Source organism: Dermacentor albipictus, chromosome 8 (genome assembly GCF_038994185.2).
Source record: "Dermacentor albipictus isolate Rhodes 1998 colony chromosome 8, USDA_Dalb.pri_finalv2, whole genome shotgun sequence".
Taxonomy (NCBI): Eukaryota; Metazoa; Arthropoda; class Arachnida; order Ixodida; family Ixodidae; genus Dermacentor; species Dermacentor albipictus.
In genome coordinates this window covers 72,757,211-72,774,568 of record NC_091828.1, presented here as the reverse complement: position 1 = coordinate 72,774,568, position 17,358 = coordinate 72,757,211, and the positions used below count along the sequence as shown (strand labels likewise).

The window sequence follows — 17,358 nt, the reverse complement described above, 5'->3', positions numbered from 1 at the left end:
AGGTACGAACATATTTGTTGACCTAATCTGTGCTCATCATGGCTGTACAGGTGCGCACACACATTCGCGTATCACCTCTCTTATTAAATGTGTCCGTCACGTAAGGCAATGAATGGCTCATACCCCCTTAAACAACGGCTCATACCCCCGTAAACCTCCGACAACGACGACGAACGCGCGAACAGTGGCACTAGCGCGTTTTCGCGGCTGGCACTGAGAATTTTTTATCAGTACTCTTTGACAAAGTTGTACAACACCTTTTTTTCAAAAACACCTGTTCTTACCCTTGTGCCTGGGACCTCTTTGTGTCCCACGTGGGTCAAGGGCAGTTCAATGTAGCGTTGCAGGTTCCCAAGCCCACAGTGGGTATGTGCCACTGAACTTGGACCCTTGCCTCACTATAGCCAGGATTGGCCCACATGATTTGTTTTGCTGAACATGTCGGGGCGGGGGGGGGGGGGGGCACACATTTTTTTCCAGATTCTAGCCGTAGACAGCTTCGCTGTAAAAATACGGCAGAAGCAACCATATTAGAATGACTGACACCGTTAATGCGATTTGCAATGAAGCAATGTAGCGAAAAACCATGCGGCCGCCGCCGAAAAGCGTCATGTATGGCACGTACTGCGGTCAGGCTCTACTCTAGCGCTGCCGGTCAGCGCATGTTGCGTCACTTAGCGCCGAAACTATATATTCATGCTAAATTGTTCATGCTAAAACCACCACCGCAGAAAATTTACATGATTTCTGTCGCACCCAGTAACAAAAGTTGGTGTGAATGAGGGTAGATACAGACGTACATGCGTACCCGCAAATATGGTAAACTTCCAACAGAATGCTACTCGCATTAAAGCGCAATAGTGACTACTAAGGTGTCGAACCGAACCGGAACTGAACCGAAATCCAGAACCGTTATTTTCAGCGGTACCGGAACTGACCCAAACCGTTATTTTCCCGCCATCTAGGAAGTGAACCAGAATCGGAACGAATGGGAAGGACTGTTTCAAACTGGTTCGAGAAAGGGCTCGTAAGGCACTTCGGTCGCTCTGCTCGTCAGAGGGAAAACGCTGGACAAAAGCTCGAAGCCTACAGTATTCCGAAAACAATTCCCACGTGGTACAGGCGAGGCTCAAATAACTTCAGACAACGTCAAGGAATTCGTTACACTGATCATGTTGATAAATGCCTTGTGCAATCAAAGCTGCCATTTATGCGATTAAAAATGTGGGTGCTCTACATATCCTCGCACATCTTGCTCGAGCAAAGAGACCGGAACAATTCTGTTCAACATTGTGCTCGGTTTTCATGCTTCGCGCGGTCGGCTGAGCTGCTGTTGCAATTCTACTCACGAGAAAACTATATAGATTTGAAACAGCTGACGTCCTTGCCGATGCTGCTTGGCGTAACGCGTGACGCGACAATTTTTTATGTGACAGTGACGGTGAAAGAAAAATGGAAGGAAAGACGCCCAGACACTATGTTTTACAGGTCAGGGCTACTATGCAAAGGGTGCTAAGCAGGAAGGCCCGGGTTTAGCAAATTTCGGTATCTCCGCGAGTTGTAGAGACGCGCTCAAATGAATGAGGTAATGACATCAAGACATAAAATTCAACCCTCGACACACCTGCAGTTTCATTGGCTTATCCAGATTTACCTAGGTTATCACCATTAGGGCGTTACCTCATAGGTGGCCAAAAATGAAGGAGTCTTGTGGACAAACAGTCGGTGCCTTTTTTCATTTGTTTATCGTTCCACCCAGTGCATTACCTGAGCAAGTTACGAGAATTCCCCGACGATTACGATTCTCCCTAATGCAAAATTCAGGCATTTTGAATTGTTCAGAAAGAAAGAAAGGCTCAGTGTTCAGAAAGAAAGCGCGAACCCAAAAATACGTGAACAAAGCGGAGCGCGTAGTCATGCGCATTCTCTAGTAGTGGCGGCGCGCGCGAAGTAGCGCGTGCCATGTAGGTCCGAAGCACAAGCAAGCGCTTTGTTTCCATATGTGGTATCGATGCACGCGCTCGCCCTGCGCTCGCCGCATGCCTTAGTAATGACGTCATCGGCGCACTACGGCGCACACTTCTACGGTGCCATCTCGCCCTCTCGTGAGGCACTCCGCTTTCCTTCTCATCCTCTCGTCATACTCTCCTCCTCCGCTTTCCTCCACACGCTTTCTTTGCCATCGCCGTCTTTCATCCTCCGCTGGGCTCCGCGTTCGCTCTTTTATCCTTCGCTGTGCTCGTTCGCTCGGTTACGACGAGGGACGCTGACGCCGACGCTCAACGCAGGAAGGGGCGCGGAGAGCAAACGCGTCGCCTTCCGTCGCGCAAAAGGCCGTGGAGGGATGGGAGGGAGAGATGGAGGGAAGGAGGAGGGGAGGCGTTGGGCGCCGGCAGCAACTGCGCATTTCGCCACCGGGAGCAAGGGCAACTGACGATCGCGGCTGAATCTCGCGCACGAAACGGAGGAAAGTAGAGATGCAGTGCGAGAGGAAAGGGGAGGGGGCCGCTTCTATTAAAGTTGCGTGCCTTGTCCATTACCGCTACTCGTGGTCGATGAGCTGGCATCCTCTGAGAAGCATAACGTTCAGGCAGGGAAATAAAGCAAACTTTTTATGCAAGGTGACGCATTAAACAATTTCACTGCGCAGCTACATGTGCTTCAGAAGTAGACACACACAAAAGTGAATCAAACGTTTCATTGTCATCCATCCGAATTGTAGCGCGAAGCTATACAAGACTTTTGCCCCATATGTTGTACCAGGCGTTCAAATTGAGCTTTTAAATTAGGCACTGGCAGGCACGCGAAGACCAAGTGCAAATGAGTTATGTGGCTAAGGGGACACAAAATGAGATAATAATTATCGCTGTCAGCAGCCCAATCAACCAAAATTGGATAATAAACTTTTTGTTTACTGCAGTAAGTGGTCATGCTTGTCTTGAAAAGTTAGAAGCAGTCGTGTTTCTAAACAGTATCAGTTGGAAGAATTCTTCTAGCATGTCTGTGCTCCCAGATATCCGACTCCAAATTTTAATTGTCGTTCGCATCTTTGCATGCAAGAGAGTTAGGATCGGCGCAAAGCTCCTCCCTGAGTGACGGGGCTGTTGCATGTTGCATGTTGCATAAATTATTTCTTTTTTTTATTGCCCTACGTCCTTATACACAGCGATAACGAAACAGTTCGTTGTTACCTAACGGCACACCATTGACTGGTGAAATACGTCATCATCTTTTATTCGACGCCGACGGCTTGACACGATGAAAGAAACGAAGCCGCAAGCTACGAATATCGCGCCAGCAAAGCGCGCTGTTGACCCGCGCCTCTGGAAGCGATAAAGGGGCTGTCTTCCGCTGTAGTGCCATTTCGGGACGCTGTTCGCACCGGATAGTGTGTCGCGGCCGTCAGCGAGCGATGCCTCCTCGAAGCCAGCGGCACGCGCTAGTGGGGTTCTCCGACGTGCTCGACTGGAAGCCCCTGGACTTCGTGAGGCCGCTACCGCCGTGCATAGTGTGCGCCGTGTGCAGCGTGGTGCGCGCAGTGATCACGCCGCTGCCGTGCGGTCACTCGCTGTGCGACCGCTGCGGCGAACAGTGCGCGGTGGACGGCGGTCGCCAGTGCCCGCTGGATGGCGACCGCTACGCGGTCGACGACGTCGCCAGGGCACGCTTCGGAGCTGACTACGTGCTGGAGAGAGAGGTGAGTCGGGAGACGCGAGAGAACGCCTCAAGCTAGAAACGCCTGCCTGTGTGCAAACCGAACAACTGGTTGTGCCCAGTGGCGTAGCTAGGTCACGTGGCACCCGGGGCCCTTAGGTCTTCTGTCACTCCCCCCCGCTGGGTGTAGCCGGCGGAAAGAGGGGTGTCTTCAGACGTATATGACACCCCCCCCTCCCTCACTGGCCCCTTGCACCCGGGGCCCACGGCCCCCCGGCCCCCCCTGTTGCTACGCCACTGGTCGTGCCACAGATTGTAGCTCCAACGAAGCTTCCGACGAGCGACCGGCAATCGGAGCAGCCATCTTTTTTTCCCGTGCATACGCATGGTCAGGCGCGTCGGCTAGGCTTCACGCACGCGTGTTTCAAAGCGTTTCGCTTTTCGGGGGAAGGGAACTAGACGCTGTTTATTCGTGTCTAATCGTCTCATGTGGCCGATCCTGAAGATAGTGCGGTCTAACACAACGGCCAACCGTACCAGCGTGTGGTGGAACCGGTAGTAAGCGTTCTCGCAATCTTCGCTTTAGACAGCTAGCGTTTTGAGGCGCTGTTGAGATGCGAACCTGCGGCACATCGAGCCAATCCAAAGAATTTCCCTATTTTAAAGCACTACCTAATGCACCACTAACGAGCACGGCTCGGACTGTAAGATGTTTGTATAAAATACGATATATATAGTGTTCTATCATGCACAAAAATTTAAAACTATGCAAATGCCATGTAGCAGGACAGACCCAAGGTAACGTTTTCCGTCACTTGGAGATACTCAGAGTATTCCTTCAATTCCGCCTAATTACATCATTAGTCTTATTTAATTCATCAACTTCTCAAATATTGTAATTAGATGAAAAATGTTAATGAAAATTGTAGACCAACATGAAAAATTCGCGATATAGCTTTCTGCTGCTCAATACGTGCCACATAAGTGTTTTGCCGCGTGCGAAAGCAGTCGGCAAATACACACAAAGTGCCTCGAGCGGCCAGTCGCGTGGCAATGACTTCTTTGATGCCAACTTGGATCACTGGGTATGTGCCAATAGGTGCGTACCGCTTTTCCTCGAACCTCTTTGACGCCAACTTGGTCCACCAGGTATTTGCCACTGTGACTGTTCCTCTCTACAATGACAAAAAATATTCCTTATATTTATGCCATGCTGAGTGGAATCGAACTGAAGACCCAATGGTTCCTCAAGAACAGCATTCTGACGCATCAGCAGGCTGCGCCGAAAATGCATTCGGTAGGTGCCGCTTTTCACTGAATCCCTGCCATGTCAACGACTTGGCGAGCTTCGCCTGGAATGCACTGCGCATGTGCCGCTCTTGAATGAACCTCTAGACAACTTCGGTCACTGATTATGTGCCACTGCTGCGGGGTAAGCGAAGAAGCAATTCCCAGCGTTGGCAGGCACCGGCGCACCACGCTTCTCGTCTCGGAGGCCACGCGCGGAACTCTCGGCAGTGCTACTAGATGGCGCAGCGGGTCCAGAAAGAAGCGCGATAGAGGCGCTCGGCGGCCGCATGACGCGTTCGCGCGCACAGGCACGCCATGCATTTCGAAGACCACGCACAGGCTTCGCAGCGGCCGCGCTACGTGGCGCCGAGTGTTCTTAGGTTTGCGCGAAATAGGAATCCCGCTGCAGTGCACGTCCCATACGTAACTAGTTTTGGCGGTTGGAATACGTTGTGTCGCTATATTGATTCAGTGATAAACGCATTACCGCCGACAGTCATCGTGATATGGGTTCCACCGCTTTCTTCAAGTAAAAAATGGCGCCGAAAAATACCAGGCGGCATTTTCTCAAAGTTCAACAAGCCTTGTTGCTAGACGTAAGTGCTGAGCTGCATCTCTGACTGTTGTCATTACTGCCTCTATGTCGTTCCAGCCAAGATTTGCTCGGTACTGCGAGTCCCACAACACACTCGGCAGCATCTTTCATTAAAAATCCAGGCACAGATGACGAACGCTGACAATTCAGCGCTGCACGAGGAACCTATATTTCGATATCAAGGAGGAACATATAGACGCGCACAGGTACGCGGGCTCTCTTCAAGGATTGGCGTGGATCCAAACGGATAGATGTTATGCTGAGCCGATCAGCATTGGTGCCTTGACTACTCCCAACGACATGGTGAGATGAAGTGTTGCTGCTCACAGAGCATTCTTGTTTACCCTACACTAAATCACTTTCGAATAGCATTCCGCTAACACTTGGCATGCTCCGTACGCTAACGCAAATACGTTCGCTGTACTAAACTGTCATCACCGATCCAACCGCCGTCATCGCTACAAGGCCGCTGACACGCCGGGCGGTCGCCACTCTCCCGATATTTAAAACATCAACGCCCGAGCACTCCGTACAGATGGTTAACCCGCGAAGATGAAACGGGCGGCCCCGGTGTTTATCACTGGGTTAATCCCGACCGTTCAATAAATTACGGCATGTTAGGCTGTCGGATCTTCGTTACGCAGTTGCTGCTTGCGCTCGGTGCAGTAGCCTGTTCTTGAGCCCCGAGCTGCAGCACCGGCATGGCGTAAACGAGCTCGTTCCCGGTCTTTCTCGCAGCGTTGCTGATCGAAAGCGCCCTGCTCCTAAGGCGCACGTATGACGCGTGGCCTACCCATTTCCGAGCCGGAGAGAAACTGCTGCGCGCACCCTCGGCTGCGACGGAGAGCAACGACGTCACTACTGGTGAAGCAAATCCAGATTCAGCACTATCTAGATAACACAAGGCCTTTACACTCCGATCCATGACGTCATGTTACCTGGCCCGACTGCCATGAATCTAATGTGGATGCTCCCAACAGTGATTTTGAAGCCAGCCTTGTCAATGAAAATTTGGGCCAGGTAGCGTGACGTCATGGATCGGAGTAAAACGTCGTTGCGCTATATCTAGATAGTGCTAAAGAATCGACATTTGGGTGAGCTGGTACTGGTTGAACATCTTGAAGAGGCAGCGCAAGATTAAGGCGAAATGCAGGAAACACACAGGACAGCGCTGAACTGCTGTGTGTTTCCTGCCTTTTGTCTTCGTTGTCCTGCGCTGCCCCTTTGCAATATGTGCAACTAGGTGCGTTGGCTAACCGCGTGCCTCTTTATCTCATTTTTTTTTTCACACATGCGCATTGCGTAGCATCGGAGGAGTTTTCGGCGTGCAGGCGACCGACGGACAGACGAATTGGCTAGCCATATACAGCTGCACTGTAAAATTCAAAGTTCTGTACAATATAAAACTTCTTGAGACACAGGTCATACAAAACGGCCGTGAACATTTCCCGTTATTCAGCGCCATGTGTAAACAAATTGCAGGATAGCAACCAGGAATATTTATTACGTAAATACATGTAAAGCACGAATGTCGTATTGCACTATGGTATACATGTTCGAAAAGCTGAGTAACTACTTACACAGACACAAAATTCAGAATTATTCATCCAGAACAAAATAAACATATAGTGGCAACATCAACAAGCATAACGTCTGAGAAAAGGTATAAACGCGAAAAATAGGACACTTGCTGAACTTACTGAGTGAACTATCTGAACTTACTATCTGAACTTACTGAGTGCCTACCTATCGAAGCACACATTTCTTTTTGACTTGATCGCTATTACGGAAACCTGGCTCAAAGATAATGAATCACCATTTATACCAGGCTACAAACTTTCCTCTCTGCCAAGAGTTTCAAGGGCACGAGGAGGTGGTGTTGCCTTCTTTATAAAAGAAAGTATTGATTTTGAAGTCCTTTCTGCCCTTACTATCAGTGACCCTACCATTGAGGCACTTTTTATCAAAATTGAGTGTGGTATAACGGTCGGTGTGGTCTACCGGCCTCCCAGTTCTGCTGTTTCAGTTTTTATTGAGAAACTTGAATCAATTATAGAAATCTTAACCTCTAAAAAAAGTAACCGTGTTGTAATTGTAGGAGACTTTAATATAGATGTGTCTGGAGAAACTAACAATTACACCTTACTTCTACAGTCATATAACATATGCAATCTTATAACAGAGCCGACGCGTATCACAGGCAGTTCAAGCACTTTAATAGATCATGCCCTTACGAACATCCCATGTAACAGATGGGGTGGAACTTACCTAGATCCAATAGCCGATCACATGCCCATATTTTTAGCTGTCAAAATCGAAGGAAAGATATCTGCGAACATATCTGGTCATGAACGGCAGAAAAAGATTGACTATCAATTAGTTCGCGAGAACCTGCGGCAAGTAAACTTCTTGGACACCTATGATACAGACATAAACAAAGAATATACAAACTTCTTTACAGTTGTCCAGAGTGCCGTCTTGCAGAGCACCACACACAAGTTCTCTGGTCGATATGTTGCACCTATATGCCCATGGATGACTCGCGACATCCTACGCATACTAAAAGAGAAAGAAAAATGGCATGAAAAGTGGAAACGCACTAAAACCAACAATTATTATCTAAGCCAGTTTAAGCGTTTCAGGAACCTGTCGGTGTCTCTAATGCGTAAAAGAAAACAAGAATACCACTCTTCTCTCATCATTAATGCGCAGGGAAACTCAGGTAAAATTTGGAATATTGTAACAGGTGCAGTAGGGCTTCGTTCAGAGCAGCGTATATTGCCTGATGTACTTAACCAGGAAACAGTTGATGAATTTAACGAGTATTTTGTAAATATTGGACCGCAACTAGCAAGCCAGCTTCCTCAAGTCACCGAATGTACGCAGCCTATCGAATCAGTGGTGAATACTATGGTAATTGAAGATATCACTGTGGATGAAATAATAACAGTTGTTAATGGGCTAAGAACTAAGGCTGCTGGGCTTGACCAAATACCTGTTAAGCTAATTAAGGACAACATTGACATATTAGCGGGTCCCCTCCTTCACCTATTTAATCATTCCCTTGATTCCGAAACATATCCCTCAGAATTAAAAATCGCAAAAGTAATTCCGATTTATAAGGACGGAGATCGCTCTAGTCCATCAAGTTATAGGCCGATTTCTATTACTAGCGTGGTCAACAGTGTTTGAAAAGATACTCGCTGTGCACATAAACAAATTCATATCGAAATACAATATACTGAGTCCACACCAACACGGTTTCAGACCTCAGAAATCAACTTCCTCCGCTGTTTTCACCCTGACGCACCTACTTAATACGGCTCTGCAGCAGAATAAAATTGCTGTCGTTGTCTATCTCGACATAAAAAAGGCCTTCGATACAGTTGACCATCAGATACTACTGAACAAGATTAACAATCTAGGGTTTAGGGGCAAAATCCTGAACCTGCTTCGAAGCTACCTTAGTAACCGCAAACAGCAAGTAATACTTATAAACTATACGTCTACATTACAAACTGTACTAACTGGTGTGCCACAGGGTTCCGTTCTCGGGCCCATGCTTTTCTCACTTTACATAAATGATTTCCCTGCAACGCTTAGGCATTCACAGGCTTTGATGTATGCTGACGACACCGCTCTTCTATTTACTGGAGACAGTCTGTCCGATATACAGGATAAAATAAATGCAGAATTAGATAATGTTTTTAAGTGGTTCACGTCCAATGAACTGACCCTTAATCTTACTAAGACTAAGTATACAGTTTTTCATTCCAGGAAGAAAAAGCTCAATACTGAAATACTGGACATATCATTACGTGGCATTAAACTACAACAAGTTGTCTCCTACAAATATTTAGGCATTTTCTTTGATTCAGACATGCACTGGAAAACTCACATTAAACACCTTTGTTCTAAGCTAGCTTACGGATGTTACATTCTTCTTAAGGCTCGTGAATGCTTCGGATATCCTGTCCTACGCATTCTGTACTTCTCCTTCATTCAGAGCCACATATCGTATTGTATTGACTCATGGGGAAACACCTTTCAAACTTACCTTGAGCCAGTATTCAATCTGCAAAAACGCGCATTAAGAATTATTACCTCATCTAAGTGTACACAATCCAGTATGTACTTGTACAGCTCATTGCATGTGTTGCCAGTGCAGGCATTGTATGAATTGAAAATTGCTGAGGTAATTCATAGTATTATCGAAAACAATAATCCACTTCCAATTACCTTGTTTAAAATCCCTTTACGAAATACAAGAGCTGCAAGTAATCAGTGTTTTAATTTGCCCCCATGTCAAAATCAGTACGGGAAAAGGCTCGTGGAATTTAACGGCGTACTTATTTGGAATTCTTTGCCAATACATATAAAAGAAGCCCGTAACTTTAGGTCTGCTGTGAGAAAATACTTTTTTGAAAATCACTGTCGATAAAAGGAACCTACTTTAAATTTAGATTCCTGTCTAAGTTGTACATATCAATTGCTCGAGTTGTGAATGTCATTGTCATTGTTAAGTATTATGTCTGTTTTGTTGCTCGCGCGCGTTGAGGATAAAAGAACGCTGAGTTATATTTACATTCGTGTCTGAGTTATCTATGTTTATATTACTATTATGTAATATGTCTGCTGCTTTTGTGTGCTCGCGTGTTGCGTTTTATAGCCTAAGTTCACTATGGACCCGAGACTAGCCAATGGCTATGGGTCCAGTAAGGCTTTCGTATTTTGTAAAATATGATGTAAATAATGAATGAATGAATGAATGAATGAATGAATGAATGAATGAATGAATGAATGAATGAATGAATGAATGAATGAATATATACGCTGGATCACGGCGCTGGACGTCTTGAAAAATAGTGCGCGCCCTCTTCCGTGCAGTGGCCGAACCACAAAATGCAGGGGGCTATTTTCGACACCGCTGATCTCATATTGGCAAATTTGTCGTCTTGAGCGCTTCATTCAGCCCCGAAGGATGCTACTACCTTTCTTATTAGCTCGAAATGCCACCATTAAAGAATTCGACAAATCGGCGGAATCCGCCGATGTTAAGAAGTGCACCCTTGAACGGGAAAGCAAGTATTACCTGCGCTTTTCTTGGATGTTTGACCGCTTCGCGCCCAGCTCAGTTGGGCTGCGTCACTTCCATTTTCACGAGAGAATGGTTACGCGGCCTAGAATGCGCATTATTTGCTAGTGTACAGTCACCTTCGCTGTCTGGCAGTAAAAATTAACGCTGTGGTTCCACGCTACGACGAAGCATTGTGTTTATTGCACAACGACAGAACGTCCACAGTAGCACCTTTGGTTGGAAAATTCTGTATGTGCGTATGCATGTGCGTGTGTGTGCGTAATATTTTTGCGAATGGTTCATTGTGATATGTACCAAAGTCTCTCAAGGAGCGCTGTCGCTCAAGTAGCGGCTTCTGGCAGACTCAGTGACGAATGCAGCCGGGCCGCCCTCTCCCATCTTTAGGATTCGCAGAAACGTTTTCGTGCAGACTCGGCGGGAGAGGATATGGGGCAGTGGAGTCCTACTGAGCTGCCGAGATTCAAAGAAGGTGAAACTGAGTTGATTATCCCCTTTCGAGGCGCGCGCATCGTTTGTGTCTGACTTCTTCAGCCACGGTCGCGCTCCTAACAGTATCCAACCTTTTACTTTCGGACTAAATGCGATCCATTAAGTTGTAGGGTTTTACGTCCTTAAACCTTGATGTAATTGAGGCGAGCCGTATGTTCGGGCTATGCAGATTAATTTTAACCACTTCAGGTTCGTTGACTAGCCCCTAAAACGAAGCACACAAAGGTTTGTTTGCAATTTTGTTCCATTGAAATGCGGCCTCCACGGCCGGAATGAAACCTGTGACTTCGAGTTCAAGTGCGCAATGCCATAGCGCAGTTGGCGAAAGACTACCTAGACTACATACACATGCAGTCAGGTAGTCTTTCACCTATAGGCGAATGACTACCTGACCGCAAGTCATATTTTCGCCAGCGTTATTCCCATGCCCCATTGTATGGGGAACTAAATAAGGAAAATTTGAAATGTCGTCATGGAATGGGGAAAGAGTTATATTAGGGAATGCTTATAGCATGCATGCCTTGTTTTCTATATATTTAGGTATTCTGAAGTGTCAATGTCGAATAGATTATGCATGAATTGGTGCAGTATTCTCAAACAGGCAAGCTTGGCTCTATTTAGCAGTATAAGAACTCCGCGCCATGTAATTATTTCGAGGGAGGGTCTGTTACTCTGTTTTCAATTTGTTGTATTCGTTTTGGTGCCTTTCTTCGCACGCACTTTATTTCCTTGATGTGTAACTTAGTGTACGGAAACCAAGATATGTTCGCATACATCAGAGACCTGACGAATGCTTCATGTTCCAAGCGTTTTGTTTGATGCGGCACCTGGGCGTAAGGCGTCTGTTAATAAAGACAAGGCCGTATAGTTTCGCACGAAAGGCGGTCCACCCATAACGATGACAAAAGCACGGGCAATTACTCGAAGTAAGGCCCGTAGGTTTGTATGCATGGGCAGTGTTGACGCATAGCCCAGCCTCCTGTGCCCGGTCGGCACCGAGATAGGGCTGCAGGCTGACCATCCCGCAAACACCACGTCTGCGGTAGAGTCGCCGAGTGCTTGATTTGGCTGTTCCTGTGGCGGGTTGTTACTGTTGCTGCGCGGATCTGTTGCTTTTTCGGTGGTGGATGAGTGGTGTCAAGACCGGAGGTAGCCCAGTGCAACTGTTGCGATTGTTTTTTTGCTGTGCTTGTCACAACTGCAGCAGCTGCGCCTGTTGCGACGTTTGCTGCGATAGCTGCAATGGGCGAGCTTGGAACCACGTGGGCGTTGACTCCAGGCTGGATAGCTTGCGCTGCTGAAAGTCAAGCTGCGTTTGCATCTCTAGAGCTCGAATATTCTTTCTGTTTAGCGTCACTTTGATTCTCGGAAGTAACAAGCAATCATCGACGTAAAATTCGATGCTGGCAGCCTTATTGCGTGGAGATTCTGGGGCATCTTCTAGTTTAGCGGGGAAAAAATCATGCATTGCCGCATTTATTGATCAAACTCATATCTTCCTTTTCTTTATGCAGGTTTACTGCTGGAACAAACAGTCTGGATGTGAAGCCATCTTGCCTGTCTCCGAGGTCTACACGCATTTTCGCAGTGAATGCAGACACCACTCTACGTTTTGTCCAAGATGTTCCGAGACTGTTCTGTGCAACACGGTGTGCACACACATCAGGTTGCACTGCAGTACTCCGGTGGTAACGAGTACTTCACTGAGATCGCGAGAGTTGACTTCGACAGACGAAATGATCGCGAGAGCAACCAAACGAGTTCTGGAAAATCCTGTGGCAGAAATTAAGGCCGCGTTGGACGCCATTCTGAGCGAAAACAATGCGCAAAGCAATGCACTGAACGATCTCTGTCTGAAAATGGACGACGTGATGGATGTCATCATGCAAGAGTCGCGAATGTCACAAATCGGAGAACGCTTCGCAAGTGCTTCTGAGCGCAGTGGCACTGACCATTCGGTGGCACAGCACTTCGTGACGTCTAACAGTAGTTTAGCAGAAATTTCTGAAAATCTTCGTGGGTTAAGGGACACGATGACAAAAATGGAACTCGCAACAAACCGCCAGCGGGACACGCTGGCAGAAGCAACCGCCGAGGTTGGCGCAATAAAAATGGAAGTTGTTGAGGGTCACCGAAAGATACTGCACGGAACAGAGAAAGTGATTGCTCACCACTCAGTCCTACTTGGGTTTTACGATTTCGTTGTACAAGGAATTGACTCGCTAAAGCTTACTGCAACCTTCGAGGGCAAGGCTCATTTTCGCTGCAGTAAGATATATTTGGGCGGCTATTGCATGTCGCCAGGAGTGTCCTTGCTGAAACAGGAGCAGTCGTTCTCGCTGCATATTCTGATCTCTCTTCACAAGGGCGCAATCGATGACTTCGTGGAGTGGCCCTTCACGGAAGTAATAATGCTCAGCGTAATACACCCGATTTCCAGTCTGCAGCGCGATATTCGCTGCCATTTCCCTCAGAATGGCTCAATCTTTCGGGAGAAACCGGTGGAGTCCAGCAACGAAGAAGGATCTCCCGTAAGTCCCTCGCTCTGCTTGAACGACCTAGAGCGGCACGGATACGTGCGGGACGACCAATTGCAATGCAGATGGACACTTCAGTGAAGTTCAGTGCAGTGCTCAGAACGGCTTTAAAACTTTGCGCGGAAGATCGTGCGAAGAAGGACGTGCTCATTCTGAAATTCGAACGCTCTTGAATGCTGCGTTCGACATGAAAAACGTGCCATTGTCAAAGCTGTTTTGTATGTATGAGCGTCGTTTGACTGTCTTTTATAAAATCGTATCATATGTGATGTTGTATATTGTGCGTTTGTTGTGCAACGCGGATACGCACGTGTGGCAGTAAGGTACAGTGCAGCTGCTTCGTTACCTGGCAACACTGGATGCATCCGCCATTCTTCCTACGGCGTGATTTCGAGGCGGCCTTACTTTGCGAGGCTCGCCGATCATCAGCGTGCGGCTTTTCCGTACTAAAAGAGCAACAATCGCCTTCATCATCCTGTTATCCATAAACTAGGTACTAGCAAGTACTAGGTTGAGCTGCCACGAAACAATGAAACTACGCCGACGGGTTCCCCGCAACCTTGGCTATCGGCCCTGATGGCATCCTCAAGAAAACGTACTGTAGTTTGAAACTAAAATGTAGGTGGAGCCTTTCATCGTGTCGAAGTGCGCTTTGAAGTGAGCCATGTGCCCTGTAAGTTGATTGTTCGCTCTCCAATTTTTCCTTCAAGCCTGCAATGCTATGTGTCTGATTCGTTGCGTCCGCAAGAATGTGCGCCGCATGTCAGTGCCGAAATTGAATATTTGGCGATAGTTTTCGTTCCTATATAAAGCAGTGCCTTCAAAGGCAGAAGCAGCGCACACGCAGAAAACGGGAATTGACGCAAAGACGACACCACAGCGCTGACCATTTCTGAGAATAACTTACGGCAAAATCGTCTCTCGTAATTTTTTTGAAAATGAACCTGAACCGGCTTCCCTGCCATGATTCTCGTTTACTGAGGAACTCAACGAAGTCCCAGAATATCTAAGATAGTCATTTTTCTGGCGTACTCAGTGCTTTTAAGGTAGATGGAAAATACATTTACTAATCGCTGCCACAGGACAGCTTGTTTTGTAGGGTAGAAAAAAATGTATGGAATGAAATTTTAGCAGCGTCTTGGAGCTTTTACCACTTCATTTAAGGTCGACGCTTACAAAATAAGCCGAGAAGCCTTTCTGCAAAAGCAGGGTGCCTGTGTAGAATCTGCTGTTGCCTCGGTTTTAGGCGACAAATTTTTCACAAATTTAGACAATGTACTTTGCAGCCGCCTTTGAACACTCCCGCTTTTGATGTCTCGTGGTTCATTTGAAATTGCGATTTTTCTTAATCCCGAACCCCAGTATATTTGAAAGCCGCTAACATACTAATTACGGTGCGTGACGACTCCTACGCACTACAAACACACAAGCTTCCTGTTTCTGCAAAACCGATATTTCTTTACCACTGCTGGCAGCATGCGCCTAGAACTAACGAATGACTGTTGCAGTATCATTCGGCACATTCCAAGTTAGTGGAGGAGTGGGGTGAACCCACTCCTCCCCTACTGACAGGACAGGCCGCCATTGGAATCTGAACCCGGCAACGTTTAACTTTAGAACGCTATCTAGTGAGGCGAGTCTAGCAGTGTTATTGGAGGAATTAGAGGGTAGTAAATGGGATATAATAGGGCTCAGTGAGGTTAGGGGGACGAAAAAAGCATATACAGTGCTAAAAAGCGGGCATGTACTGTGTTACCGGGGCTTAGCGGAGAGGCGAGAACTAGGAGTTGGATTCCTGATTAATAAGGAAATAGCTGGTAACATACAGAAATTCTATAGCTTTAAGGAGAGGGTGGCAGGTCTTGTTGTGAACCTTAATAAGAGGTACAAATTGAAGGTGGTACAAGTCTATGCCCCTACATGCAGTCATGATGACCAGGAAGTCGAAAGCTTTTATGAAGACGTCGCATCGGCGATGGGTAAAGTCAAAACAAAATACAGTATACTGATGGGCGACTTCAATGCCAGGGTAGGCAAGAAGCAGGCTGGAGACAAGTCAGTGGGGTAATATGGCATATGCTCTAGGAATAGCAGAGGAGAGTTATTAGTAGAGTTTGCAGAACAGAATAATATGCGGATAATTAATAGCTTTTTCCGCAAGCGGGTTAGTCGAAAGTGGACGTGGAGGAGCCCGAATGGTGAGACTAGAAATGAAGTCGACTTCATGCTCTGCGCGAACCCTGGCATCATACAAGATGTAGACGTGCTCGGCAAGGTACGCTGCAGTGACCATAGGATGGTAAGAACTCGAATTAGCCTAGACTTGAGGAGGGAACGGAAGAAACTGGTACACAAGAAGCCAATCAATGAGTTAGCGGTAAGAGGGAAACTAGAGGAATTCCGGATCAAGCTACACAACAGGTATTCGGCTTTAACTCAGGAAGAAGACCTTAGTGTTGAAGCAACGAACGACAATCTCATGGGCATCATTAAGGAGTGCGCAATAGAAGTCGGTGGATGGTGGCCAGATTGTTCTAGAGGAACTGGCCACCCTGTATACGCAATGCCTCATAACCTCGAGCATACCGGAATCTTGGAAGAACGCTAACATAATCCTAATCCATAAGAAAGGGGACGCCAAAGACTTGAAAAATTATAGACCGATCAGCTTACTGTCCGTTGCCTACAAAGTATTTACTAAGGTCATCGCAAATAGAATCAGGAACACCTTAGACTTCTGTCAACCAAAGGACGAGGCAGGATTCCGTAAAGGCTACTCAACAATACACCATATTCACACTATAAATCAAGCGATAGAGAAATGTGCAGAATATAACCAACCCTTATATATAGCTTTCATTGATTACGAGAAAGCGTTTGATTCAGTCGAAACCTCAGCAGTCATGGAGGCATTACGGAATCGGGGTGTAGATGAGCCATATGTAAAAATACTGCAAGATATCTATAGCGGCTCCACAGCCACCGTAGTCCTCCACAAAGAAAGCAACAAAATCCATATAAGAAAGGTGTCAGACAGGGAGATACGATCTCTCCAATGCTATTCACAGCATGTTTACAGGAGGTATTCAGATGCCTGGAGTGGGATGAGTTGGGGATAAAAGTTGATGGAGAATACCTTAGCAACTTGCGATTCGCTGATGATATTGCCTTGCTTAGTAACTCAGGAGACCAATTGCAACGCATGCTCACTGACCTGGAGAGGCAAAGCAGAAGGGTGGGTCTGAAAATTAATTTGCAGAAAACTAAAGTATTGTTTAACAGTCTCGGAAGAGAACAGCAGTTTACGATAGGTAGCGAAGCACTGGAAGTGGTAAGGGAATACATCTACTTAGGGCAGGTAGTGACTACGGATCCGGATCATGAGACTGAAATAACCAGAAGAATAAGAATCGGCTGGGGTGCGTTTGGCAGGCATTCTCAAATCATGAACAGCAGGTTGCCACTGTCCCTCAAAAGGAAAGTGTATAACAGCTGTGTGTTACCAGTACTCACATATGGGGCAGAAACCTGGAGGCTTACGAAAAGGGTTCTGCTGAAATTGAGGACGACGCAACGAGCTATGGAAAGAAGAATGATGGGTGTAACGTTAAGGGATAAGAAAAGAGCAGATTGGGTGAGGCAACAAACGCGAGTTAATGATACCTTAGTTGAAATCAAGAAAAAGAAATGGGCAT

General features: G+C 46.9%; 1 protein-coding gene across 1 annotated transcript; it reads left to right on the top strand.

Annotated features, from left to right (window-relative positions):
• Positions 1 to 3,261: 3,261 nt before the first annotated feature.
• Positions 3,262 to 13,932, top strand: LOC135921649 (TNF receptor-associated factor 6-like). The gene is made up of 2 exons (XM_065455926.1): positions 3,262 to 3,697; positions 12,641 to 13,932. Exons 1-2 carry the CDS (start codon positions 3,413 to 3,415, stop codon positions 13,742 to 13,744), a joined length of 1,389 nt encoding a protein of 462 aa, XP_065311998.1. The 5' UTR covers positions 3,262 to 3,412; the 3' UTR covers positions 13,745 to 13,932.
• The last annotated feature ends 3,426 nt before the right edge of the window (positions 13,933 to 17,358 follow it).